Source organism: Hemibagrus wyckioides, linkage group LG23 (assembly GCF_019097595.1).
Source record: "Hemibagrus wyckioides isolate EC202008001 linkage group LG23, SWU_Hwy_1.0, whole genome shotgun sequence".
In the NCBI taxonomy this organism is placed as follows: domain Eukaryota; kingdom Metazoa; phylum Chordata; class Actinopteri; order Siluriformes; family Bagridae; genus Hemibagrus; species Hemibagrus wyckioides.
In genome coordinates, this window is record NC_080732.1 from 9,193,039 (window position 1) to 9,215,129 (window position 22,091).

The 22,091-nt window shown below is 38.7% G+C and overlaps 2 protein-coding genes and 1 pseudogene across 3 annotated transcripts; 2 read left to right on the plus strand and 1 right to left on the minus strand.

The window, feature by feature from the left end:
- Window positions 1-193: 193 nt before the first annotated feature.
- On the plus strand, window positions 194-4,658 carry otulina (OTU deubiquitinase with linear linkage specificity a). The gene is made up of 3 exons (XM_058376258.1): window positions 194-475; window positions 1,695-1,816; window positions 4,125-4,658. Exons 1-3 carry the CDS (start codon window positions 365-367, stop codon window positions 4,555-4,557), a joined length of 666 nt encoding a protein of 221 aa, XP_058232241.1. The 5' UTR covers window positions 194-364; the 3' UTR covers window positions 4,558-4,658.
- A 1,629-nt stretch (window positions 4,659-6,287) lies between these two features.
- On the minus strand, window positions 6,288-6,460 carry LOC131344679 (U2 spliceosomal RNA; annotated as a pseudogene).
- A 537-nt stretch (window positions 6,461-6,997) lies between these two features.
- LOC131344180 (uncharacterized) lies at window positions 6,998-20,649 on the plus strand. 2 transcript variants are annotated; one of them, XM_058376256.1, is made up of 11 exons: window positions 6,998-7,253; window positions 8,485-8,853; window positions 8,962-10,086; window positions 11,177-11,347; window positions 12,078-12,350; window positions 12,945-13,024; window positions 13,558-13,664; window positions 16,672-16,815; window positions 17,038-17,169; window positions 17,324-17,593; window positions 18,469-20,649. In XM_058376256.1, the coding sequence occupies exons 2-11, from the start codon at window positions 8,705-8,707 to the stop codon at window positions 18,661-18,663; spliced, it is 2,646 nt and encodes an 881-aa protein (XP_058232239.1). In that variant the 5' UTR covers window positions 6,998-7,253; window positions 8,485-8,704; the 3' UTR covers window positions 18,664-20,649. The 2 variants fall into 2 exon arrangements, with proteins under 2 accessions (XP_058232239.1, XP_058232240.1); XM_058376257.1 differs by lacking the exon at window positions 6,998-7,253 and adding an exon at window positions 7,345-7,443.
- Window positions 20,650-22,091: the final 1,442 nt, after the last annotated feature.

Sequence of the window (22,091 nt, forward strand, 5' to 3'; positions counted from 1 at the left end):
ATCCCTGCCTATTCACAATCACACTGATCAGAACCAGTTACTAAAATGAATGAATCAGAGGATATTTAACACCAATCAGGTGTCCATCGTTGTGGGCAAGATATTATTCGTACACTATAAACTTCGTGTTCAGAAGATAGGTGGCGATGTAGGATATTTCCAGTTGACCAAAGCATTTGAAGAGGAAGAAATATAAGACGCGATTTGATGACGTAGTCACGTGGCGAGAGACATGGCGAGCTCCTCCACAGGCGTGTTTTTATGGAGAAGGCTTGTTAAAAAAACGGACCTAAACGGCAGTAGTGGATGGTTGGAATAATCAGATTGATGTGTGTGAGCTGACAGATTTGTAGTTTTAGTCAACATGTCCTGGGTAAGAGCAGTACCGCGAAGCGACGATGTTTTTGATGAGGACATAGATGAACTCAGCCTTCAAAACAAAGAATGGAGATGCAACATGGAAAAGCGAGCTAAAGTGAGTCAGGTTTTTTTTTTTTTATATATAGTTTCCACTTTATCTGGCGATTAATACATCTCTGTACACATGGATTACTTTTATGGATATTCACCTTTGCTAGACACCTGTTTGAAACATCCGATGCGCTTTATTTTAATTCATTCATATTCTCGTGAAGGTGCGTTACTGAGAATACACAATAAATATATGTATAATAGATCTTCCTTTATTTTATTATGAGGCTATGCAATTTTCTACAGATGTTAGTTATGCTGTTTGTTTCCCGGATGTAATAGGAGTATAAAAGCACGTGCATGTGTTATACAGCTGTGTGATATGTTTTAATGTTTTGGACATTAATGTTGGAACTAGACAGCACTTTGGTGTGGAAGAAGGAATATTTTAATATTATTTATTCATCAGTATTCATCTTGCATTATCCTGGTAAGAGTTTGTGGTGGATTAAGGTTCTGGGAACACTGGGTGTGAGGTGGGAAAACACCCTGGACAGTCACAGGACACCACACACACACACACACAGACACACACACACACAGACACTCACAACTAGGGGCAACTTCACCATGCATGCTTTTGGATGTGGTGTGAATGCAAAGATCCCAGAGGTTAATCTTAATTGTAGTCCAACTTTACTAACAGTGTGGGACAACTGCATGAAAATACTTTTGTTATTGAGCTCAGGATTAATCTGGGGACCCTGAAGGGTGATACAGCGACGCTACTCAATACACAGTTTTTCTTTTCAAGTCAAGAAGTTTTTATTGTTATTTCAACTGTATATAGCTGACACAGTACATAGTGAAAGGACCCTGGTGCTACATAAAACAACATAGAGCTGCAAAACAACACAGAGCTAAGGACAGAAAGGAGTTGTCCTAGCTGCATAAAGTGAAACGTGTGCAAAGAGTGCAAGACAAAAGACAGTGCAAACAGACAATAAAAAACGGTACAGGACACGCACACAAAATACCCAATATAGACAGAGTAGCTCAGAAAAATGTGCAAAATAGAAGAACTGTAAACAAGTGGCTTCTTGTAAACATATATGCTTGTAAAAAGTAGTCAATGGCCATCAGTGCTGCTCATTTTAAGATTGTTTTGTTTAATTGAATTACAAAAACTCCTTTTTTGTAGTAACAGTGTGGAATTGTATGATATAACTTGGTATAATAAAATTGGGAATGGGACTGGAATGGACAATGTGGTTTTCTATCAGGACGGTTTCAGGGATGGAATTGATGCAGGCAAAGAGGCTTCACTTCAGCAGGGATTCAACTTGGGCTACCGAGAAGGAGCTGTTAAAATGAAGGCTATTGGGCAATTCAAAGGAATTGTTAGGTAAGTATTTACCTCTTATGAATGTTTTTCTTTTTTGTGGGTCAGAACAAATGTGTGTCTATGCTGCCTGTCGAAAATAAACCTATTATCACCTTATTAATCTCGGAAGCTCAGCTTTATAAAGAGGTATAAATTTATATGATATACTCCTTTAGAAATTGCAAAGTATTTATTTAACCCAATTAAAAGTAATCAGATTTGTCTGGATTACAAATGACTGTCCCAGACAGTATATTATTACAAACAAATACGCTCTTAAAGATAATGTTGTCCTTTGGTTTCTCCCTGTTTGGGGTCACCAAAGCAGATTTTATGCTGGATACCCTTCCTGACGCAACCCTCCTATTTTACCCGTGCTTGAGACCTGAGTGCTTTTAGTCTGAAGTCTTTAGTCTACTAGCATTGTACATTGTTTGGGAGTGATTTTTCACCCATTGTCCCGTTCTTCCAGGCAGATTTGCTCCAGGCTCTTCAGGTTGCTTGGAGTGTTTTTTTTCTTGACTGCAATTTACATCATTCATTGTCCCCTGGGTTTTTTTCTCACCAATTCTCCTGTTAGTTTTTACAAAAAGCTCCAGTTCTGAGGATGAAAAGGGTTATCACCCCCGGAGCATGATGCTTCCAAGACTAGGTTTCAATGTAGGTATGGTGTTCATTGAGGTGTAAACTTTTTTTTTTCTAGCCACCCTCATATACAGTCTTTAATTAGGCAGAGGGTTGTCTGGTGCAAATTCACTCAATTCCCAGCCACTGCACTCTCTGACTCCTTCAGAGTGACTGTCAGCCTCCCTGTGGCATCTGGTGTTAAACCTGTGCCAAATCAAATATGCAGATCAGATGATCTGCTGTGGCGACACCGAACAGGGAACACCCAAAAGAACAACAACTGGGAAGTCTAGCCTAGATATAATGTTGCAAGATATTTTTTATGTAAGTTATGAAATTGTATTACTTTCATTTCTGTAGAATATTCCTTTTATTTTTCACTCTTGTCCTTCAGTCTCTTCAATGACCTACTAGTTTTTGTCCAAAAAATGGATTCCGGATATTTCTTCTGGAGCGTCTGGAAATTGGGGGGTTGAATGCTTATGCAAGCTGGATATTTTCCTTTTTGCTTTTTCTATGAATTATTTTCTGACCAGCAATTCATTTTGACTTAAACAGTAACTGAACATGAATACAATACTTACAGGAAGAATATGCATGTTTATTGGTTATACAGACAAATCTGATCAATTCCAAGGGGGTGTGGTTGTTTTTTGCAAGCAACAGTAGCTCTAAAAGCTTAGCGATATAAAGGAGGTATAAACAATAAATAACATTATTTGTGTGCCGTTTTTCTTCTCGTCTCTGGAGAGGGTTCGGTCACCCCACCAGCATTATTGAGCTCATTCATGTCTGTTTTGCTGGACTTCAGTGTGCCTCTGTATTATCCTGCACATACCAGAAATCCCCCTTTCAAATAATGTGTACGGTTTTGCACAATATTTCTCTGTACTCTCCATCTGCCAGTCAGCAGTGTTTTTCCAGATGTTTTAACTGTGGTTTCTGTCATGTTCTGCTTCAGTGTGATTTCATGTTTGTCTAGAACACCTAACTAACTTGGCTAGGAAAATAGTGGCTAAAGGCAATACAATAGTGTATGGAGAGATTAAATAATTTAATTAAGACAGGGAACTGAACGTAGTATGTGGTGATTTATTTTTATTTACTTATCTATCTGGTGAGCTGTGCTGTTCTCTCCTCACATCACACACAAAATGTATTATTCAGGTCTGGCTAGTGTTTAACTGTGAGGTAAATTTGTGTAGTACGTAGGAGAGTTTTATGCTAGGAAATGTATTGTTTGATAAGTGGGTGCACTTTTCAGAGTTTGATTCCCAAAAGATCGTGTGTATTCACCGAGTGCACTTTATTGCCCTCGTAAAAAAAAAAAAAAAAAAAACGTCCTAGCATCAGCCAGATTGTGTCTTGGCTGATTTGTGTAAGGAGGACACAGAGGAGATAGAATTTGAAAGCACACATTGTTGGGAAGTGTTGCACCACCAGATAAAATCAATAAGGAGTAGATTTATCATCTTTTCCTAGTTGTTAAACCTATTTCTTTACCAAGCAATCAAGACAAACACTAATCGCTTGGATAAGAAATCTGTTCCTTTTGGGCAGTCGAGCTAGTGATTTGTACACCCCTGGATTTCTGTAGGCCGAACCCAGTGATTTACATAATGTCGCCATATCAGTACTAATTAGCTCTTTTGTGTATGTGGATGATATGATCAATCTGACGCATTGTTCTTGCCTTCCACAGTGCTCTGCGGTGTTGGTGTCAGTCACAGCCTTCACTGAGCTCAGAGCCCATCACACAGCTGCTTCAGAAAGTAGAGAAACATGAAGAAGGCTTATTTGAGGCCATGCGCAGAGCTCAGGAGCTTCCTCCTCCAAGTGTATCCGAGCTTGTTGGAGATATGGATGACCTGGGTGTAGATCAGAGTGATTGTGGAGACTCTGACTGCTGCAGAAATGATGAAGACGGTGACTGTTGTCGGAAAGGACAGCGGGACTGCTGTGGACATGACGAGGACGTTAATGAGAGTTCAGCTGGGATTCATGCTGAAACTGTGTTTGTGAAGGATGAGACTTTGGAGCAGTTACTTCACAGGTGTCTGGAGCTCGTGACTGAGATGGGACTGCCTGAAGAGCTGAGGCTTCATATTCAACAGCTCAGACATGCGTGTATTTGACTTGAATTTATTATAATACAAGTTAACCTCAGTTGCATGACTTATCTGTGTTAGATTTTGATGCACATCATCAAAATAAATTATTTCCAGAAAAGTTATTTCCCTATGTAGTGTTTTGTGATAAAAACAGTATAAACAGTATAATTTGTAAAGATATATGATAAATGAGAAGATACATAAAGCAAACATTAGTAATCCCTGGAGGGAAATTACATAGTCGTAGCAGATCGGTACATTTAATACACTAAGGATACAAAACCAGACATTGAGGTAGGGCACAGAGTAATAAACAAAAAGAGCAGAGTGAAGTGGGGATGTAGTACATGGTGTTCTGAGGTAGAGCAGAATAATGGGCATATGTGGAAGAATAGATGCTGGATGGACTGACTGATGGACAATGTGCAAAACAGACAAATGTGCAAGAACGTGGTTAACAACTGACATAATAAATAAAACTACTGTACGACAAGAAAATTCTTAGGGCATGTCCAATAAAGGTCACTCAGTCCAGTTTAGTAACCACAGATCTAACCTGGCAGATGTGTTGTAGTCTCCTTCGAGCAGCGTGGTTGAATGAGTCTATTGCTAAAGCTGCTCTTAAGCTTGTCGAGTGTTTTATGGAGGGGTGAGGTTTTTTTTTTGTGTCCACAATTGCCAGCAGTTTTGGCAGCGTTTTGTCCTTGACCATGTCCCTCAGGGTGACAAGCTCAGAGCCAACAACAGACGCAGGCTTTTTGATGAGCTTGTTCAATCTGTTGCCATCATTTGCCTTGATGCCCGCACCCTAACACTTCACGGCAAAGAATATGGCATACACAACAACAGACTGATAGAACATCTGGAGCATCCTGTTGCACACTGAAAAACCTGAGTGTCAAGAAGTAGTGCCAGCACAGGTCCTTCTTGTAGATGGTTTCTGTGTTTCTGGACCACTCCAGCTTATTGTCCAGGTGGATGCTCAGGTACTTATGATTCCACAATTATCACGTTGGTTCCACCTATGCAGACTGGAAAAAGTGGAGACTTATTCCTGCTCAAAATCTACCACCATCTCTTTTGTCTTTTCCACATTCAACCAGATCCTTGTACTCGTCCTTGTGTCCACTTTCCACACAGCTAACTATGGCTGTGTCATCAGAGAATTTCTGCAGATGAAACGGCTTAGTGCAATACTTAGACGCATTACCGAACCTTAGTCATAGATGCTGTCTAACCGCTATAAACAGTCATTCTCTCACCAGCCTCCTTTTTTTCTATTACTTGAAATTAATAAGATTTTTTAAAAAATGAAAATATGCAAATGCCTCAGTCCTGGAGAATTTCCTGTGTCAAAAACCTTCAAGTTTTACCGCTGACAGTTATGAAGCATTGATGCTGTAAAAAACTGCTGACAAAAATTAAATAAGTAAATGTTTCTTGCATAAAAATACTGTCAATGTTTCCACACATTTCGAATCAGTTGACGTGGAGGATGAACATTCAAGTCCTTGTGTAAATTGTTGGTATACTGTATAAGAATATATTACTGGCATTACAATAAGCTTATGATTGCAGCATGCACAGTTGCTGTGGCCCTAAACTAAGTTAAGTTAGGTTGTCTTTATTTGCCACATATACATTACTGCACAGTGAAATTCTTTCTTTATATATGGGTGTTTGGGTCAGAGTGCAGGGTGGGTTGGTGGCCTTCAAGGGGGCTCAAGGGCCCAATAGTGGCAGCTTGGTGGTGCTGGAGGTGCCTTTACCATTTGAGCTCTGCAATACCAGGTGGATGCGTGAAGCGGCCGGAGCAAGCCCCTTTTCGACTCCTAGCTCTAAAAATCTGTTTAATATCGAGTCCTCATATAGAGGACGTATCAGATATTAAACTGATAAGAACAGATACTACACTCCCCACAAAGATGCCACTTTTCCCTTTATTTATATTTTCTTTTATCTCATTGTACAATATCTTACTATACAAATGTTATTTTGTCAGTGTTATCTGGAACCACTGATAGAACACCTTCTGACCGATCAGAACCGAGTATTCAGTGCCGCTGTGGTAAAAACTTCTGCATTATTTGTCCACGCCGATAAGAGACTCAAACAGGAAGCTAAGGTGCATTTTTTTTTCCTCCCCTTTACAACCAGACACAACAGTATAAAGTTTACTAGTGTTTTTTTTCTGTAGTATCTTTTTTATTTTTCAATTTGTTGTTGTGTTTTTCTGTTTTAGTATTTGTTACTTGCATTTAACCATTTCTTATTTCATAGTTATTTTACGAAGACTTTGTTTAAATGATAACTGCTGTTTGTGTTTACTTTTTACTTTTACATCAGGCTGACTCAATACTACAGTATTTAAGCAATGAAAGGCGCTGCACAAATAGTCTTTACAAGTATGGGGATTGGGACGCGGCCCATAAGGCTCAAGTCTCAACTCTCCTAGCCTTACAAGTGCGCATGAGCTTTTATTAAAACCGCTGGGAATCACCACCAACTCTATTCCTAGCACGAATACAGGCACTGGACTAAGACATTATTATTATTATTATTATTATTATTATTATTACAGACACCGTGTCTTTATAAGAGTTAGTTCATGAGTGGGCGTGGTCCGAGAGGAAAAGCGAAACTACAGTAAAAGTCAAACTTCCTGATTGTCAAAAGTGGTGGTGTCTCAACAAATGTCAAGCAAAGGCTGCAACAGTTAGGTAGGTAAAAGGGAACTGCGCATTTTCTATACTACCATGATTAGATCAACACGTTTATACATAGTGATAAAAGCAAGGATTATTTATTTGATTAGCGTTAACAATTGAAGTGTGCGTGTCTCAGGTTTAGGACGCGAACTGCCGTAAATCAGCAGCACGTGTCGTTCTTTTGGAACGCAACCTTAATGAAGTAATTTCAAATGAGTACTTATTATTATTATTATTATTATTATTATTATTATTACTTTTTTTAAACGTCCGTATAGTAAAATGTCTTGTGTGTACGCGTTGTAAACAGTTGTTTCATTGTTCAGTACATACGTGCGTGGTCGGCACAGAGTGGTACGTGTATATTACTGACCTTAGGTTTTTATTCAAGCAAGCTTTTATTCAAAGAGAAATGAAATCAGACCAGAGACACGAGTTTATAGAAGCTGACAGCGATATAAGACCTACTGACAAACTGAGCAACAAGTGCAGAAAGTTCGTGACGCATGTGAGGAACAGAGCCACGGCAAAACCCCAGGGTTGGAGAAAATGTACTGACCAGACGCGGAGCAGGTCAGATTACTCACTTTAAAAAAAGAAGAGTGATTGTGCTGTAAACCGGACAAACCTCTGCCCTGGTTTATAAAGAAGTAGAAAGCATAGCAGTGATCTACAGAGACGCGTATTAGCTTACATATTACACATAGTGCGAATGCCGCAGTGAAAGTATAAACCCTACTGGAGCTCCAACTCCAGTTACTTGCTCCTTCCATCAGTACACTGTGTTGTTTTTGACTGCAAGTATTGCTGGCTTTCAGCCATTTGTGCCACTTGCCCTTTTGCACAGGTATAACCTGTACAGCAACATTACTTGGGCTTTTTTTTTTTTTTTTTTTTTACCAAGTTATTTTCATCGTCATTTAGCTTTAATTGGTCAAGGTAACAGTGGATCCAGAACCTGTTATAGAAACACTGCATGAGACAGGAATACACTTTGGATGGGTTGACAGTCCGTCATATGACAGCATGCACACACACAGTCACACATTCATTTACACCCAAGTGTGAGATATTGTAGCCGGTCTAACTACTTGTTTCTGGAGGTGGGTCAAAACCAGATAACCAGGGGGACACCCATGTGCAAGGTACCAGGGAGTCTGTAGCCGTGAGCCACAAACGATGAGCCACCTTGCTACCCTTAACTACAAGTGATTTGCTAATTGATTTATTTTTCTATTAACAGGCTTGAATGTAGGACCTGTCTGGACCACTGCAGGCTCCGCTGATAATCAGCCATCACCAGACTGCAGTGTTACAGGTATATGGACAATTAACACTGCATCTTAGCACCTAGTCTGTCCTAATGTATTTGGATGTTCTTCAGTCTGGTATTTAACCAAAAAAAAGTGGAGGTTTGAAGCCTATATCAGATGATTGGATGAGAGCAATTGTAAAGCATTAACATGGGGAACAGCTTGTGCTGCCCGAAATCAAACCCATGTGACCACACGGTGGATGAAACGCAGGGGCTGCTGAACTCACCTGATTCAAAGGTTTCAGCCAGGCCACTAACTACTGATGGCATCAGCCAAGCACTGGAGGCTGAGGAGAGGTAAGATGCTCACTAAAACCTATTCAACGAATGTGATGTAAAGAAGAATAGTAATAAAAGAGGGAGTGATGATTTATTATTATTCTGTCCCTTTTAATCTTCCAACAGCAAAAATGAAGCAGACTGCAGAGGACACAAACAAGAACAAGATGTAATCACCACACAACCAATACCAGCTCCCAGGTCAGCTACGGAGCCTGTACAGAGTTCTTATTGTTCTGTAATCCAGAGTCTCCACACTGAAGTCTCCCTCGCTGCACAAGCTTGCCAAAGTGCCTCCCCTGTGTCAGAAGTGACAGAGGAACAAGTAGATGCAGCTACAGCCACAGAAACAAAAAGGGAAGATGAGCCTACAAAAGAGACCCACACTTTAGCCACTGAAATCACTGACACATTGGAAGTTAAAGCATCAACAGAACTGGCTACAGCTGAAGTGAATGAGGAAACAGACACTCATATATCAGAAATACAAGAAAAAGAGGAAAAAACAGGTGAGCCTATGTTGGTAATACAGGATGCCACGGAAGAAGTTCCTTCTGATAAGCTGCATGATACGCAGGTGGACATGCAGAAGATGGTTGCTGAAGAGGACACTGAGAAGAGGCCAGTGGAAGCTGATAAAAATGAGGATTCTGCTGAGATGAATAGAAAGAAAGAAGTTGCTGAGGTTTATAAAGAGAACAAAGAACTAGAAACACCTGTGGAAGTTTTACCTGTGATGGAGGAGCCAGTATTGAATAACTCTATAATTAATGAAGTTGAAGTAAAAGGACTCCTGACTCCTATAGACATAGGAGAGAACAGTGCAGAAACATTACCAACAGAAAATGCCAGTGCAGAACCTCTGGTATCTTTATCAGAGCCCTCCTGTGAGGTAGAAATAACAGCATTAGCAGTTGAAAAATCAGTTGCTGATGAATTGCTGGAAAATCATGAGGAGCACGTTGTTTCCAACATGGCTGCAATGAACAAAGACAGCTTACCTCCTAAAACTCAGGAAACCTCAGAGCAGGAGTCCACTCCAACGGTGAAAATTAGTGACGAATCCACTGTGAACTATATAGAAAATGGCCAAGAGGATGATTTGACTGGTGGTGATTTGAAAGATGAGAACCCAGCTGACGTGGATGAAGAAGTACCTCAACTGAATGAGAGATTGGAGAAACCATGTAAAGAACCTTTACATGTTGAGAATCAAGAGTTGGTGTGTGAACCCCCTGCCACCAGTATGAGGTGAGCATAGGTTACTGGTAATCGAACTTGTATTGCCATGCTTGTTACAGGATTATTAGTCTTGCTGCCCTTTACTGTCTTATTATATGGGTCCACCAGTCAGATGTAGGCCACTGAACACCATTATGCATCATTAGTCTACGGTCACCCATAGTTTTTGTGGGAGCATTAATCTCTTTGCACTCCCATCTTTGGCACTAGTCAGCCCTCATTAGCACTCACTGAACTTGCTAACTGATGTTGGACGCCCATGGGGGAAAACGATCTCTGGCTGTTCAGCCTATTTTATCAATGCAGCAGAAGAAAAACCAAATTAGACACACAGTAGTCTTATTGTTAACTTCTGCCTGCTTGTGCCAGTGCAGTATTTCTCAGTTTCTCTGATATTGATATAGTAAATCATACAAACCATAGCCAAAAGTAACAGCTGTGTGAGAATTGTATTTATCAACTGCACATTAATACCCCACTAATATAACATCCATAAGTGCATCCTTATAGCTGCTGATAGTTTTTTTTTTTATATCAAGTTTTGTTTTCTTAGATTGCTTATTCTGAGTTATCATTTGGTATCAAGAAAAGCAGCCAGATATTATTTACACCTCCTGTATTAGATAGTTATTTCCTTCCATAGAGCCTAATTATAAAATAGGATGTAATTTAAATAGGCTTTACTCAATACCATGCATTTAACTTTGGCATCAGAACAAAGTGCAGTATCATATTGCCCAATACCAGAATCACACTGGCAACAAAAAAGGTCAGCGTCATTATCTGTCATCCGTCACGTGATATTTTATATTTCTGTTTATGTATGCTATATGCTGGTGTGTTGGATTTAGAAGCGTAAGCTCACATGCATAAACTCTTTATCTGTGTTTGATATGCCGGTATACATTTGATCAATTGTGCAATATTTGCAGGGATTAAGCATAATATGCCTTTCTTTACCATGATTCTTCTTTATCAGCTGTAATTTTGACTCCTGTTGAGTTCTTATTATATTTATTATAATGTGTAGTATATAACCATACAGCCCCAGATCAATACACGGTGAGACTGACATTTAAAAGGTACCTCTTCTCTCTAGTGGCAGCCTTGCAGAGGAGGTGGAAGAACCTGAGTCCACAGAAACTGCAGAAGTCCAGAAGACAATCACTGAGATTATCAAAAATGAAGGAGATGTTGGAGAGGAAGCTTTTCAGAATGGTTTGCACACATGTGCTCCTGTAGAGAAGCCTGAACCTACAGAGAAGCCTGAGTAAGCACTTCCTGTTGTTTACATGTCCTACCACCAGGTGGAATTAAAGGTCCAGAATAGCTTTCTAAATGTGTTTTGATGTTTAGAGGGCTAATAATAGCACCACCACCACCATGATGTTTTTATTTGGGATCACAAGGTGTGCTTTTGCTTTTTAAAGTTTGCTGTTTAAATCCACCAACAAGTGGTCAAATATGGAGTCTTGTGAACCAAGCAAGAACATGTTTGCAACAAAAATCCACAAAAGTCCTTAATTCTATAATAGACATTATATACCTTCTTTATTTTACTTATTTAAAACAAGTTCCCAGAGGAGGTGCATTTTCACTGCACGTGGGTTGAACAGGCCTGGGCTAAGCAAGTTGTTTTATGATCTTAAGTTTAGAATGGCCTTTTGAGAATGTGGGATTATTTATAGAGATAGAGACAAATTACAGTGTGTTATTTCATAATGCAATCACATGCATATAAATCTACCTACACATATCATTTGTCCTAACTATTAGTCACAGGGGAGGGATTTGCAGAAGTTCTTTAATAATGTGTTAGTGATTACATCCTTTCTAAAGGGCAAAAGGAGAACTTTATTTAGACCTCAGTGACCAATAGTGATACATTTCCAATTTAATTTCTAATTTATTTGACATGATTATGAAGTTTCATTTGAACTTCCATTTAAATAATGAAATTATCTCACTTGTTTACAACACCCAAACTGTCTCATTTGCAGCGACCAAGATATTGAAAATGAGCCCCAACTCATGGCCACTGGTCCAAGTGAAGCATTCTCATTGGATCATGTCCCCACAGAAGAAATGGAGCCAGCACCTGAGGCGAGTGAGAATGAGAATGAGACAACAACAGGAGACGAAAAAGACAATGCAGAAAGCAACCAGGCCCAAAAAGGAGAGATTATTTTCAGCAGTAGCCATGACATAAAAGTTGCACTGATACCTGTGAGTGACATAGAAAACATCGCAGAGAAGGAGGCGGAGCACGAGGAGTGAGTATCTCTCAATTACCATAAGCATCATTTTATTAGAACAGAGATCCAGGTGAAGTTGTATAGAGTTAGATGCATAGAGTACATCTTTTATAGTTAAGTGTATATTGTAAAAGTTTTGATTTACTTAGAACCTTCTTTACTTATAAATCTTCTTGCATGGATCAAGTGTAAGGAGCCAGCTTAACAAACATGGCTTTCAATGCAGTCAGTTTGCACAAACATGTCTATAAGTGTGAAATCCTCACACACTGAATGGCAGGTTTTAATCATGTAGTTGGATAGTGATATGGAGTTACACACCAATTCTGTCCTTAGACTAAAGGCAGTTTTTTGTGATATCATTGCCAACACATATGTCAAATGTTTGTGAAAATATGTGAGGCTGCAATCTTAGATATATTTTTCCCTTTTCACTCTCGCAACCTGTGAGTGCGATACTGTGTGCGAAAGGGATCTATCATAAATCTACAAATGAATGTAGTTTTCTCAGACCTAGAAGCAGAAATACAAAATCTCAAAATGTCACCATGTTAAGTGTTTTCCCAGGCCACTGTATACATTTGTGTGTTTCATTTTGCCTTTTTTTTCCAGCAATGAAGACCTCTACCGGGGATATGATGAGATTAAAGAAGAGCAGGCCAAAGAAACGAAGCCAATCATGGAGTTTACAAGTATTAATAATATTTTATGTACATAATTGAGTTTATTTATTAAGTGGTAGGAAGCAGAACAGTGTCCTTTAATTTTAACATTTATTCTGTTATTATTACAACACGAAAACTTCCATGCCTTCTTCCATTTCTTTAAAACTTTTATAGGGCTTTCTCTTCACACTGTACATGAATGTTTTGGAAGGCAGATTCACAGATCAGCAAGTTTGTGGAGAAAAATATACTTGACTCCTATCTACCTCCTGCTACTTTGAACCAGTTCTGTTTACTTAAGCATTTAGTCTCTAATGTGCATTCCAGTCAATATTTTAGTCTCCACTGGTCTGCTGGTTTAACAGATCAGGAAAAACGTATTATCTGAATTATTGATATACAATAAAAAAAAAAGTTTCTACAGAAATTCAGTAAATAGTGTACAGATTGTTTTGTTTCTTCATACACGGTCTGTTAGAGCCTTAACAAACATCTTAACAAAATTTAAGTGATTAAATGAGTTCTTTTAGTTAATATATTGTCATGTGTTATTCTTTCAGTCCCCGGAGTGGAGGAGAAGTGCAGCTTAGCGGATCCTGTCGACATTTTGGCCTACAGTGAGAGAGAGTGGAAGGGAAATACAGCCAAGAGCAATCTCATCAGAAAGGTGAGTGACCGTTGTAAAGGAATGGCAGATGTGCTACCCCTGCAGTGCAGTTACAGGAACATTAAGGGAAGGAACACCGTCATCAACTTGGTGCTCGCATAAATTCTGAGAGACAGCCAACATAAACTTCAGAGAGCGACCAAGCTTTCAAAGCCTTTCAGAACGGTAGGGGAGCCTTAGCTGTCAAAGCAGAACCGTATATCATAATTATATTAGGAAACATTCATTTGAAAGTCTGATTAGAGGCTTTAAAGCCTTTTTTGATTTTTATTAGAGCAGCACTTTGACTCTTACACCCTGTTAAGATTTTTAATTTAAAATGGGCAACCTAGTTTTAAAACGTAGCTAGCTAAACTCTGATTCTGCATAAAATGCTTTATTGAGCTATGTTGAAAGAGAAAACAGCTTCATCCATCAGTTCAATACAGATCAATAACATGTAGAATACATTAATAAAATATAACATTGTAGAGTTTAATAATATCCACCTTGTCAATAAAATAGTTTAACCATTTTAATGAGGCTTAATTTAAAGCTATATAACAATCAGCCATAACATTCGAACCCCCTTCCTAATATTAACTGCTTAGACTCTACTAGATCTCTAAAAGTGTGCTGTGGTATCTGTAAATTGGTATCTCTTTGGTTTGTCCAGCACATCCTACAGATGCTCAATTGGACTGAGATTTGGGGAATTTGGAGGGCAAGTCAAGACCAACTTGTTCCTTAAACCATTCCTGTACAATTTTTGCTTTGTGGCACGGCTCATTATCGTGACTATTATATATATCGTCACTGCCATTAGTGAATAGCGGTTGCCATGAAGAGGTGTTATCTGGTCTGCAGTAATGTTTAAGTAGGTGGTACGTGTCAAAACGTCCACATAAATGCCAGCAGAACATTGCCCAGAGCATCACATTGCCTCCATCTGATTGCCATGTTCCTGTAGAGCATCTTGGTGCCATCTCTTCCCCAGGGAAGCAACACACATGCTCCCGGCCATCAGTGTGATGTAAAAGAAAATGTAATTCATCAGACCAAGCCACCTTTTTCCACTCGTTCATGGTCTATAGTTCTGAAGCTCACGTGGCCATTGTTGCCACTTTCGGCTGTGGACAGGCTGCAAGCTGCAATGCACTGTGTTCTGACATTTCTGTCATAGCCAGCATGAGCAATTTGTGCTACAGTAGATCTTCTGTAGGATTGGACCAGACAGTTAACCTTTGCTCCCCACATGTATCAGTGAGCCTTGGGTTCAGCGTTTGTCTTTCCTTGGACCACTTTTGGTAGGTACTAAACACTGCATAACGGGAACACTCCACAAGACCTGCTGTTTTGGAGATGCTCTAACTCAGTAGTCTTGTCAGCAATTTGTCAGAGTTACTCAGATCCTTACACTTGCTCATTTATACATTTCACCTGGCTGTGGTTTTAGTGTTATGGTTGATTGGAGTAGATTTCATGTGATCACAGCCTAATTGAAAAAAATGGTATTTTGCCATTTAGCTATTTCAGGCTAAAAAATGCACGTGTATGAGTGCTGTTTTTGTTTCTGTAAATGAACCAGCTAATAGATCTTTTTGCTACACCATAAAAGCAAAGCCTGAAGTTGTTCGCTTGCACGGCTAGATGCCACATTGTTAAAAATAAGCTGACTTGTTTGTGGAGGGGTGTCTGGTGAGATGCCTTACACATGCAGTCATAGATCCATGTTCTATTATGATTGTAATGTAATGTTCTTTCATTTGTTTTGATATCACTGTGGGATATGCTGACTGCTGTAGTAACAGACAAGCTCATCATGAAGGCAGAATGTCACAAGCACATGGGCATGCTTGAGTTTGAATGAGGCAAGGCCTAGTTTCTTGCAGCACAGATGTCCTGAGACATCACAAATCAAGGCCCAAAACATGACTTTTTCTAGTAAAATGTATAAAAAAGCCAACCAGCTGTTGCTGCCCCTTTCTAGTACACACTAACTCGAGAGCCACAATCCAGCAGGGCAAATACCATATAGTTATCTTCTAAGAGACCATGAAATAAGCAGATGATTAGCCTTCCTGTATCCTTCTATCCTATGCATGTAAACGTGCAGTGTTCATACCAGACATAACCTGCAGCTGCTGCTGCTGCTCCACCTCTGAAGCAAACAGCAGCTGAGTAGGAAGGCATGCTATCGCTGATTCAGAAACATTGGAGAGAAAATTTCTGTTAGGTTTCATTGTTAAGCTGGTAACCCCCAGCACATACCAAAAGAGTCACTAACTGAAAGTCATAGCAAGCAGTTTAGACACAGGACCCTTTTCATGACACTGCATATTGTCCCACTGTCCTATCACCGAAACCCATGTGTCAAGCAGAGATTGTGGTCAAATACATAATATAGTGTAGAATGTCCATGTCTAAAAGTGTGTGAATTTTTTTATAACTGTCTAAATATTGAAACATTCCTCACATTTGTTTGTATTTCTGAAGAATTGGGTGGAATACTGGCATTTTGAATGGTTCAGTTTATTTTTATTTTAGTGTCACAAAGCAACACTGAAATCACACAATTATAAAACATTTATACATTTATTATTGTTGCTATGACACTGGAAGGCCAACCATAGTTAAATTGGACCTTTCACAGGTCATGTCCAAACTACCAGGCCCTCTGGATGGGGAAAAAATCTTCCTGTGTGCCTGAGGTAGTATAACATTGTACAGGAGCCTCTCTACTCTCCTCATTATCCCTCATGTGTTCCTTAAAGCGCTGAACCGGTTCACAGCCAGAGATGAAGTCACTGATACAGACAGGTTAAGGCACAAGCATGTATGTGATGTGAAGGTATCTAGACATTCACAAATGTGCTCCACTGACAAACAGAGTCAAGATAGAAGATTGTTCTATGGTAAAGATAAAGACAAGCTTCAAAATAAATTCTTGAAATTACTGACTATTATTTTTGGACTGCTGTTACACCCAGAATTTTTGTTAAATAATTTGTTTTAAATCGTTTTGCAGGGCTACTCTGAGATATCTTGCAGTTTTACTTTGCTGAGGAGAGTTAGAGGGGACAACTACTGCTCTCTGAGAGCTACACTATATCAGGTGCTGTCATCAACAACACACACACCAACCTGGCTCCTGGAGGAAGGTTTCACATCGGTAAGCGCTCACAAGTACAGCAAAAGCACTAAACCAGTAGTCAGGTCAGTTCACTTTCATTAAGACGAACCCTAACATTTAATGTTAGATTTTGCCAGTTGACTGATTAAAAAAACCCACAATGTTTCATGATTAAAAAAAACTAAGAACTTTTTTTTTTGTTTCACACTGAAATTGTGCTGCTCATCAAACACTAATTCCCTTGTTTTATCAATTCTGAAGTTGCCAGAGATAATTGAAGCTGAGGAGCACTTGATAGGTATGTGGGTGTTTCCTCCAAAGTGTATAATCGCTGGAGAGAAGGAGGATGCTGTGGAGAAACTTAAACACTATCTGGAGCTCCTGCAGAAAACAGTAAATCACTGAACACTTGTCCTTCAGAAAATAAATTGTGTGCTAATACCTTTTATCATGTGTAAAAGACACAACAAACTTAATGCTATTCGAACATCTATGAAGTATCTGCATCATATTATATAATATCTTCTTATTTTGTGTTTGTTTCCAGTGGCAGGAAGCAGCAGAGTCAGAGACACTGGAGAAAAAGCTGGACTTGTGTGATCACGTATTTCAGGGTGGAGAAGAAGAGTACGCTCTTCTGGAGGTGCTGAAGTTCCTCATGCTGGTCAAAGCAGTGGAGCTTCATAGAAAAATGCAGGCAGAACAGGAAGTGCCTGTCTTCTGCTGGCTACTGTTCGCTCGTGACACGTCTTTAAACCCCAAAATGTTCTTCAGCAATCATCTGAGCCAAGTTGGCTTCAGTGGCGGCCTGGAACAGGTGACAGTCTATATCTTAGATTATTACACACAGCTTTTTGATCAAATTCAACACTTAAAGCTTAGTAGAACATTTACACCACATGTTATCTGTGAACAAATTACTGTTCCTGTCATCTGGAATAAAAATATCTGTCCAGGCTACAGTTGTTTTTGTATTTTAAAAAAAAATCATTTCTTGACAGATGAGAGCTGCTAATTTCTCTTAGTTGCACAATTCTACTAAACTATGTATAGTTATAGAAAGGATAATATCTATTACCACAATCTCCAATGTCACCCAGATGAGGATGAGGTTCACTTTTGGGTCTGGTTTCTCTCAAGGTTTCTTCTTCAGGGAGTTTTTTCTTCCACTGTTGCTTCTGGCTTGCTCATTAGAAATATAATTTTTTTTCTGAATTTTTGTATTTCTGTAAACCTGCTTTGAGACAATGTCAATTGGTAAAAGTACTAAAAAAAAATAATGGAGTTGAAATGAAACTTAAATTTACAGTTGGTATTTTGTGATATCTGCCCCAGAAAAAATAACAGAACATTAAGTATCCTGTAATGAGTCTCAGTGTTAGAGGAAGATCTGGGTTCACTTTTCTGCCTCAGCTGTTTTATATCATTTGATTTGCACATGTGGACTTCAGTTCTTCAATTCAGACCACATGGTTTAAGCACAGATCAAACTGATTTTGTGTTTCTTTAATCATTCCTGTGTTGATTTGGAAGTATGTTAAAAATCAAGTCTGGACTTTTTGTTAGATCAGCTGAAATAACCTGATACTTCACAGGAGCAGGTTTTAAATTCCTGTGGCTAATGAGGCTAAGTAAATGCTTAACATAGAGATACACTGTAAAATAATTGAATCATTTTTGTTGTTGTTGCAGGTGGAGATGTTTCTGCTTGGTTATGCCTTACAGCACACCATTCAAGCCTTCCGCCTCTACAAGACGGACACAGAGGAATTCGTGACACACTACCCTGACGACCACAAACACGATTGGCCCTGTGTGTCTGTCGTCACAGAGGATGACCGCCATTACAATGTCCCTGTGAGAAAACCAGCACAATACAGAGAGTAACGTCTGTGGGTTCCACCCCTGGTTGGTCATCGTCAGGATTTCTGGAAGGTGATTGGAGGAAGAAAACTATGACATCACCATGCTCTGCCTTGACTTGAACAATTATTAATAAAATATCTGGGAGCTCATTGGCTATTAACAGGATTTCTGTGACCTGATTGAAGGAACAGAGTTAAGGTGAAGGACTTTAATTAGTAGAAAAGAATATTTGTGTTTAAAATTTGCTTGCGTTTGGCTAAAGTTGTTAGCAGTTTGGCTAAAGTTAACAACGCTAACAGAAGCACTCAGGTTTTTTTTTGTGCAATTCATTGACTGATTCATTTAGATTTTGTATTTTACTGAGTTTATATTCAGTTCTTAATTTATACAGTTGCACTGTTTAAAATGAAATTACACATAATGGTTAGAAAAATACCATCCAGGTGTTTACTATAAACTGTTTCAACAGTTGCTTGTGTGCAAGCGTGCACCACGTCGCTAACACTGATACAAACTGACCTTATAGACACAAGAGAAAATTCAGCTTCATGAACAGATCCACAGAAAAGCCCTGAAACTTAAAAAGTTTTTTTGTGCTCTTCTTGATTTATATTCTTGATCAAATTATCATATTTGATATTAGGCCAAGAAAATCTCTCTATATTTTTTTTTAAAAATCCAGTCAAATTTAGACAAAGGCCAGCTGAGAGTTCATGGACAATTAGCTATACATAGAGACAGGTGACAAATTAAAAGAAAAGTTGCTCTGGTATAAGGCATGTTACTTGCATTTGATGGCTTTCACACTGGCAGTTTAGTCTGAAACAGATCATGGTTCGCGTGATACATTGGCAGTGTGAAAGCTGTCATGTGAACGTGGAAGCGCAGCATGGTACTGAACCTGCAGGAGGTGGTGTGAGTTCGATTCTCATGCACGTGTTACTGATGATGACATTGTTAGTGATGACATTGTTAGTAGCATGAGCATAAGGGGAACAATGTGGGACAGAGAAGAGGTGAGATGCCTTACTGTACAAAATAGCACCAAAATAATGAGTCACACTGTGTTATCTGTGCATATTTGTGATATCAATAATGCCCCAGGGTTTGATAGAATAAAGTGAGTCTGAAACCAGACCAGCTCTGTGGGCATCAGGAACAGTCCTACTCTGATTCAGACCACAACCCAGTGTGAAAACCACCTCAGCTCCATTTTTACTGATAATGTAGAACATTATTAATGCTCATGAATGAATAATTCAGTTAGCAGTTTGATTTCTTAAGTTAAATCTTTCTAGAACCTTTTATTTAACCTTCTGGTCACTAGCACAGAACGTTAACTGCTCAGTGACGACCTCGCCCGAATATTCAGCGGCTTGCATTATAGAATCGTCTGCTTCTCTTCTTATTTTTACTGTGAAAGATGAAGTTAGTGGAATGTGTTCCATAGCTGTTTAGATAACCAATGAAACCTAACTGTTGTTGTGTCGCTACTTACGGCTGTTTTTTAATTCTGTATTTTGTTTTCATGTAGTAATGTAATCATTTTGTTGAGTTCGTCTCAAACTGCTGACAAAATGTTTGTTAGTATTACTAACTTCGTCATGTCTAGCTTATTATAATGTAATTCGATGTAAAATGTTTAAATGGTGCTGTAGAAAATGACAGTCTTACATTACAGACAATTTTTTAGGCCATGTTGTTCATCATCAGGCACATTTTCTGCTTCAAGTAACTTATTTATGGTTAGCCTTATTAGTCTGGTTCAGTACTGTGCAGAAAATGGAAAGAAACTGGAAAGAATCTGTGTCAAGTAGATGTTTTTTGTGATGTTGAAGCTTTTTTTTTGTGGAAATATTTTCTGAATATTGTTTACACTTTAAGTTAATATTTGAACAACTAACCAGAAATGAAGAGAGCTTAGCCACTTAGTGACTCAGCAGACTTTTTATTAATATCATTTGTTCATATAGATGATGCAAAATAAACATGCAACTACTAACTGGCCCCATGTGTGATGGAACAGTGTACTGTGTGAATTATAAACACAAAAAAAACATGCTAAAATATGAGCATTGCCTTCTCAAAAAATGTTCCCTTCGAAGTGAACAAAAAGATGCTTCTTGAAAACTGGAAAAAAAAAAAAAAACTGTATTTACAATTTACTCTACACTGATGTTGGCGGTGGAAGTAAACGTGAACATTATTGACCTTTCCCCACTACAAATGCCTGAAAAATAAGCAGTATGAACTGGATCCTGTCAATCATTCCCTTCAGGATTTCTCAGTTTTTAAAAAAAATGCAACCAAATTTTGTGATACAACTCGAATTTTTCTCGAATCTTTTTTTAGTGGGGAAACTCCTTAATTTCTGCTTTTTAAACATTTCTTTCTATGATAGCTGTACTTCTATGTGAATGTCAGAAGGCTTTGACTGAAATGTGTTGGGATATCAGACAATAATATCTAAGCCCAAATTTGTTGAAAATCTGCAGTTATTTTGACAAATCACAAGCTTCTCTGCATATTATTCATCTCTATGGTTGCAAAAGGGTGGAATCCTGGAGGGAATTGATCAATACTGAATTTCCCTGGTGTTCATTTACAACAGTTTTTACACTACAGGGTTTGAGCCCCGACTATGTGAGCAACAGTTCGATACATATTGCAAAAAGCTTAGAATATATATGTAATGTAATTAAAGAAAAAAACAAAACAAAAAACAAAGGATTACTTAAAAACATAAAGTGGATTACTGGGTTACTTTATCAGGCTTTTTAGTTTTGAAATGATACATGAACATGTAAAAGGAGAGACACCCCACTTCAATTTTGGCTTAGATATTAGTCATCTGCATTGGTGGGTCAGTAGAAAACAGGAAAAGATTCCATTTAACTTAAAAAAATAAGTTATGCATGACTTTTCTTAGCTAAAATATCTTGTGACCGTCACAAAAAGATGTCTGGAACCACCTACCAGCCCATTTCCTCCTGGGAGGTGGTGTAAAAGGTGGTTATGTTCATTTGGTTTCAATTGTCATTTCATTGTTGTTAAAAGCTTTTAAGATTAAAGCTTTTAAGATTTAAGATTAAGATTTATAATGGTAACTCTCACAGCTTCAGGGTCCCCGTTTCAATCACTAGAGTAGAGTTTCACAGGGCTATGTTTCTCCTCATGTCCTTGTGGGTTTCCTCCCAAAAAATGCATCTGTATGTTAGCGTGTGTGTGTGTGTGTGTGTGTGTGTGTGGTTGGTTGGACTGGTGCCTCATCTGGCATGTGTTCCTGGGATGGGATCTAGACTCACCAGGATATAGTGGTTACTGAATGAATGAATAAATGAATGTGCCTTTGCACTGGTACTGTATGTGTGTGGAGATTTGGGAAAACCTGAAAAAATTGTTTATCAGGCTTTAAATGATGATATGTAGGTGTAGTTGAAATACATGAA

Bases quoted from the DNA above. Each gene is read 5' to 3' on its own strand.
- otulina (XM_058376258.1), top strand. From the start codon at position 365: ATGTCCTGGGTAAGAGCAGTACCGCGAAGCGACGATGTTTTTGATGAG. The intron at 476-1,694 runs GTGAGTCAGGTT...GTTTTCTATCAG, and splicing joins ACATGGAAAAGCGAGCTAAA to GACGGTTTCAGGGATGGAAT. The intron at 1,817-4,124 runs GTAAGTATTTAC...TGCCTTCCACAG, and splicing joins CAATTCAAAGGAATTGTTAG to TGCTCTGCGGTGTTGGTGTC.
- LOC131344180 (XM_058376256.1), top strand. From the start codon at position 8,705: ATGGGGAACAGCTTGTGCTGCCCGAAATCAAACCCATGTGACCACACG. The intron at 16,816-17,037 runs GTAAGCGCTCAC...TCAATTCTGAAG, and splicing joins TGGAGGAAGGTTTCACATCG to TTGCCAGAGATAATTGAAGC. The intron at 17,594-18,468 runs GTGACAGTCTAT...TTGTTGTTGCAG, and splicing joins TCAGTGGCGGCCTGGAACAG to GTGGAGATGTTTCTGCTTGG.